This window comes from Mesoplodon densirostris, chromosome 3, assembly GCF_025265405.1.
Source record: "Mesoplodon densirostris isolate mMesDen1 chromosome 3, mMesDen1 primary haplotype, whole genome shotgun sequence".
Classification (NCBI taxonomy): Eukaryota; Metazoa; Chordata; class Mammalia; order Artiodactyla; family Ziphiidae; genus Mesoplodon; species Mesoplodon densirostris.
In genome coordinates this window covers 81,710,684-81,716,683 of record NC_082663.1, presented here as the reverse complement: position 1 = coordinate 81,716,683, position 6,000 = coordinate 81,710,684, and the positions used below count along the sequence as shown (strand labels likewise).

The following is a 6,000-nucleotide window of genomic DNA, read 5'->3' as shown; positions in this document are numbered from 1 at the left end:
CCTTGTATTTCTCCACAGTCTCAATAGTCATTCTAAAATCCTGTGAAGTCATAAAGTATATTATAATTTTACCAGAAATATAAGTCTCCAAGGTTCAATACATTATTACAAATTTGGCAAGTTTTTTTTTTTGTCTGCAAAAAAAGTGTCTCAAAATTATACGTAGCATATCACAACCAAACAGCAACTCAGTTTAAAAAGGTGCTTTCAAAACACATATAAAACATTAAGTCAATACAGTAATCATTCTTTGGTGAGGTAACAAAATGCAATATGGTTATAATTGAAGTCTTTATTATCTGAATCACACTTCTGATTACAAAATTCTTTACCTGCCATGTTTTCCTCGGGTTTTTAATTTTTACTTACCACTCTAGTAATCCAAGAAATAATTAGTCCGAGGAACAGGAAGTTCCTATTATCAAGGCACCTTATCATAATTTTAAAGCACAGTATTAAAAATTAGCACTTAGTTTCTAAGGACTTCAGAGATGGATATTTGAGTGATCTTTTTATTCCTCACAACACAGAATTATAGCTAGTTAATAACTAGGATAAAAAAAGAGGCTGAGCATAGATCATTTTGCAAACTATGGTGGTGTTTCATTTTGTTTCACTATTCATTGACCACAGACATACACATAGTTTTCGAGAGACTGTGTCTACCTGTTTGCCTTCCCCTACTCCCCAAGGGTGAGTATACCTTTCCATATAATAAATACGTATTTGGTGTTATGTTTGGAGATCTTTTTGAGGGCTCGGAACAAACTGTTTAAACAGACATTAGACTAAAACTTGAATATTTCCCACATGTGAAAATAATTATTTTGGGAATGAAGCTACCGCATTCAAACTCATTTGACTTGGAAGGCAGTCCTTTACATCAGATCAAATAACTGAAGAATGGGATTAGAAAGTTTCAGAAATTATCATTAACCTGGGCTGACTCAAGACTGATCTGTGGAAGAGAAAAATGATGAAGTGTAAAATAATTCTGACTTTAAAAAATGGTTTAAAGGAGAGAAGCGGAACACTCCCGTTCTTGAAAAGATAGTGTTTCTTTGGACAGATCTAAAAGGTTGTAATTGAGGCCCGCAGTTACAGTTATGAAAGAAACCGTCAACTAAATTGCAGTACGTTAACCTGCGACAGTTACTAACGTCTCTCGCGTTGCATTTTTTGTAGTGATTTGGCACCGCACCCTCCATCAGCCCTTCAGGAAGCGACCTGGAAACGTTCTACACGTTTTTTTCCTGAACCGGTCACGGGCTACCCACAAATGAATCAAGAAGGGTCACAGGGTGTCAACAACTCGGTCTCTGTTTTCTCTCCGCCTCCTCGGGTGCCCGGCTCGCACCTCCCTTAGGGAGCCTTTGTCTCAGGTCGCCTAAGCGTAGGAGGCGGGAGGTGACCACAGTGGCCCAACAGTTGGGTTCCCAGGCTGCCTGGTGTGACGCAGCATCCCCCTCCCCGCCTCTCCAGACAGGCGCTCAGACCCGGCGCGGGGCCGAGGCCTGGGCTACCGACCCCACGTTCGACCCCGCCCCCTCGGCTTATCCAACACAGCCCTTCCGCGGCTCTCCAAGCCCCATCAGTCCTCAATACTCCCCACCTCCCTGTTTCCCTAGTTCCTTCTCGGGCTCTCGGTCGTGACGTCCTTACGCAACCGTCCCGAGTGACAGTAGCGTCCATACCCGCAAGGAGCGAGCCTGCAGCTCCCACTTCCCGGAATTCTACTCCGGGCCGCTAAGGGAGGGAGCCCGAGCAAGGCTCAACGGCCCACAACGGTAGCCAGAGTCCAGCAGTCTCTGCGCGGCCGGCGTGCGCGTTCCCATCAATGCGCGTGCGCGCACTCGCCCTCCGCCCCGCCACAGCACCAATCGTTTTCTTCCTACGCCCCACGACTCCACAACGTAGCCCCTCCCACTGTCCGCGCGACAGTTGGTGGAGCTCGGCGTGCGCGCGCCCGCTTGCCCGCCTCGCGCCCAGTGGGGAAGGGGAGTGAGCCGAGAAGCTTACGTCGCGCGGGAGGCGGAGGCGACGGCTACCTCTGTGGCGGCGGCGGCGGCGGAGGCGCCTACGACGGAGACGGTTGCGCTCGCTCTCTCAGCGTCATGGCGGCTGCCGGGAGCCGATAAGCGGCGGGAGCGGGAGCGCGCGCGCGGCCGCGGTGAAGACGACGACTCGTTACTTCTTGCTTTTGCTGACCTCGCCGTTGGTGCTTTAATAATGTATTGATTGTTGGATCCGCTCCGCAGGGGATAGCGCGTTGGAGCCGTGGGCCGGGGCTTCCCCTTCTCCTCCGCGTCCTTCCCCCTCGCCCTCACGGACTCCTGCTTACCCCGAAACGCCCGGAGCCCGAGGACTCTCGGCGGCGGAGACCGCGGGCCCGGGCACAGGGGAGGCCGCCGATCGAGTTGGCTCTCTCCGCCCCGCGAAGCCTGCACGCCCGCTGGTAAGAAAGGGGTCGGCGGGTGGGTCAGGATGTGGCGGGGAGGACGGGAGCTGGCCAGGCGGAGGGCGGGGGCGGCGCGGTGCCCGGGCGGCGGCCCAGCGGCCGGGCGCCGGGCATAGGCCGGGGCGGTCTGAGAGGGCCGGCGGCGGCGGATGGGCTCGCCGCTCAGGGGGCGTGTGAGTGGCGAGAGCAGGCCGGCGCTGAAGAGCGCATCCTCTCTCCGGACGGGCGTGCAGCTGGCGGTCGAGCCCGGGCTTCCTCGGCCTGGGGCCGGCCGGGCCGCGAGGGGAAAGCTGCGAGACGCGAGCGGTGCGCTTGGCCGGTGCGTGGGTCCCGCCGCCACCCGGGCTCCCAGCACGTGGGGAGCGGCGGGGAGGGGGAGGGGGCAGCAGCCCGGGCGAGCCCGGGAGGGCGCGGGTTGGGTCTGTAGGAAGTTTGAGGCGGGAAGGGAGACTCCGGGACCGGGATGGAGGCCCTGGGAGGGATGGGGGGGGGGGGGGTGCGTCCGGGTGGCAGGCTGATTGGAGCGAAGCTGCGACGGACGGGGGAGGAAGGTTTCCAGCCTCCTTTCGAGAACCGCTTGAAAACTTAGCAGGAGGAAAGCAACTGATAAAAGACGGGGCAAAGAAAAGGCGAAATGAAGAGGTTTAACGACTTAGGGAAGAATCATTGTTAAGACGCGTGAAAGGCAGGAGAGAGCTACGGGTGCTTGGAGCTTCAGAACTTACGGTTGTAAGAAGGGGCTTAGAAAGAGCACTTAACTCTGAGAAGGAAAATGAGGAGAAAGGAAGTTACAAACTACAGAGAAAGCCATTTTGAGGGGCGAAAGGGAGGTGAAAAGGAAAGAACGAAAAGAGGAGTGAACTTTCTCAATGAAGAGAGACTTTCGGGAGAGGCAGTTTGTTAGAGTACCTAGATTTTTAAGATCTAATTGTTTAATAGTTAATCTCTTTGGCTAGTTGGAATTAATATTTAACATTAGGAATAAATGTTGCGTGAAATAATTTTTAGATAACAGTTCTTGCTAAGTCTACTGGGCTGTAGTTTTTGGAGAATTAAAATCCCGATCTAGATGCAGAGTTTGCTATGATTAAGTTGGCAGCAGCCTATTCCCCCCCCCCCTTTTTTTTGTGGAATGGAAATAATCGTAGGAGTAAATTCTCTTTGCTGAGGTCGGAGGACAGCTCTGCTCTCAGTCGTCTGTCTCGGTACTTTCTGGCTGGGGAAGGATCTGACGTCTCCTTCCCCCGCTTCTTCCTCTCCCTCCCCTGCCAGAGATCTCCTTTGTTTATTAGTGGGTGGCTTGTAGGTGACTCTCCAGTGTTGTGCTGATATGTTGAAAGGTGGAAATGTTGTGTCTTGGTCCATGATTTCTGCCCCAAACCCCTTACTTAGAAGATCATAGTGTATATTCTGTTATCTTTTTCCCCCAGAGGAATCTGTGCATGTCCAAACTGGATATATATACTGTATTATTTAAACTTAAAACTGCGCTATTGGTTTACCTGTGAAAGGATACATTTATTTTGACCTGTACATTTTTTTGGCTAAGATTATATGATACACTTTTACTCTCCTCTTCTCATGTGAGCATTTTCAACACTTCCCCTTGCTCTGGTATACGAAGTCCTTCGTGATAGGAATTAGTGCTTGGTTAAGGTAACCTTTTTCCTCCTTAATTCATTTGTTTGGCCAAGTATCTAATAAGACTCTATTTTCTATTCTTGGAACGTATGTATATGTTATATACTACCATTTTGCTTTAGTTTTTTGTCTATATTGTGTGGTATATACACACGGTTGCAATTAGTCTAAAAGTTCTATCACTCCACAAATATTTTAATTTTTTCGGTCAAAAATAAGCAGTGGTGTGCTAAATTCTAGTAAGTAGTCAAGAATGTAGTTAATAGAAGCCTAGGTATTTTGAGAAAAAGACCCCTACCCCTTCCTTACCACCTCTAATCTAACTGGCCTAGATAGATTTGTATAAGTTCCAAATAGACTTATTTATTTTTGTCTACAGGAAATTTTCTCACTTTCTTAATTTTTCTTTTTTTTAGGTGAGTCAGAAGGGTCCCAGGAAACCTGTGAATGTTGAAGAAAATTCATCTGTGAATTTTTGATATTCAAAGAGGAGTCAGTATTTATATTCATCTTTTAAACTGGGAAGATTTATATTTTATTTTAAAACTTCTTGATATTTACAATGAATGGACACAGTGATGAAGAAAGTGTTAGAAACAGTAGTGGAGAGTCAAGGTAAGTACTTTATTATCAAGTTTTAATTATGAAAACAGTTGAAAACTTATGTGACTCTTTTTAGTTTTTCTAATAGGTGGCAGAGTTTTCAGATTCAGATTCACTGTTAGCTCTCCAAACATTAAAAAGTTTCTAATAAATAAAGCTTTGTTGAAAATACAGAGTTTAATTATTTTTTTCCATTGAGATGCACAAAGAGAAATTTAAATATAGAAAGTTTGGGATACTTAAATCTCTTTGGAGGTTTATATTGTTTGGGTTAATAATTGAAACTAGAGCAAGTAAAGAAAAACATTTAAATTGATTTGACTGTTACTGCACTCTCCAAATAAAGGCAATAAGAATTTCTTTACTCATTTTTTTCTGGCATTTTGTCTTCTATACCTGTGCTGTGCTGTCCAGTGTAGTAGTTAGTAGCCACATGTGGCTATTTAAATTTAAATTAGTTAAAATTACAAAATATTCAAAATTCAGTACTCAGTCACATTAGACACATTTCAAGTGCCGAATAGTCACATGTGGCTAGTGGCTACCGTGATGAATAGAGAAAAATTGAAAACATTTCTATCATGGCAAAGGTTCTTTTGGACACTGCTGATCTGGACATTTGTGTTAGAGTATTGCTGCAACACTTTTTTCCCCCATTACCTTTTCAAATTTGAGTTTTAATTATATATGACTGAGTTAAGAGTTCTTACGTGGGCCATGTCTTTGCAAAGAAGATATGGTTTATGGGAGTAAGCCATGTTAAGCTATTTTAATGTGTAAGAAACTTCTTCAAATACAAAGACTTTTAAAATTCTTCTGTAGCCCCCCAGTTTTAAGTTACCAGCCACGTTAATAATGCAATCCCATGTAGTTACATACGCTTATCATATAGAGAGGTCAGGAATATGGACATTGGGGTCAGACTGCCTGATTACTTACCCAGTTGTTCTTATTAGCTGTGTGAATTAGGGAAAACTTTTTAACCTCTGAGACTTTGATTTTTATATTTATAAAATGGGGATTATAGTATTATTTAAAGTTGAGGATTAAATGAAATGCTACCTGTAAAGGTCTTAAAATAGTTCCTGATATAATGAGCACTCTATATTATTATAATTAGCATCATATTTTATATAACATAGAATATTACATAACTGAAACATTAATTACAGTGATGGAGAAATGTGAAGGACAAGGAACAGGAGAGTTTTGGCAGTTAAGAGGGCTTCAGGAAAATGTTGGATAGAAAATGAAGCAGTGGGATATGTATTTGACCTGAGGCTTGGGATTTTCTGGTT

The 6,000-nt window shown here is 45.5% G+C and overlaps 1 protein-coding gene across 3 annotated transcripts in view; it reads left to right on the top strand.

Annotated features, from left to right (window-relative positions):
• The first annotated feature begins 1,971 nt into the window (after positions 1-1,971).
• Positions 1,972-6,000, top strand: part of CHD1 (chromodomain helicase DNA binding protein 1) — an 80,269-nt gene continuing 76,240 nt past the window's right edge. For all 3 annotated transcript variants that reach the window (XM_060093197.1, XM_060093196.1, XM_060093195.1), the window contains exons 1-2: positions 1,972-2,455; positions 4,516-4,714. In XM_060093197.1, coding sequence (XP_059949180.1) covers positions 4,662-4,714 — 53 coding nt within the window. In that variant the 5' untranslated portion in view covers positions 1,972-2,455; positions 4,516-4,661. The remainder of the gene's footprint in view (positions 2,456-4,515; positions 4,715-6,000) is intronic.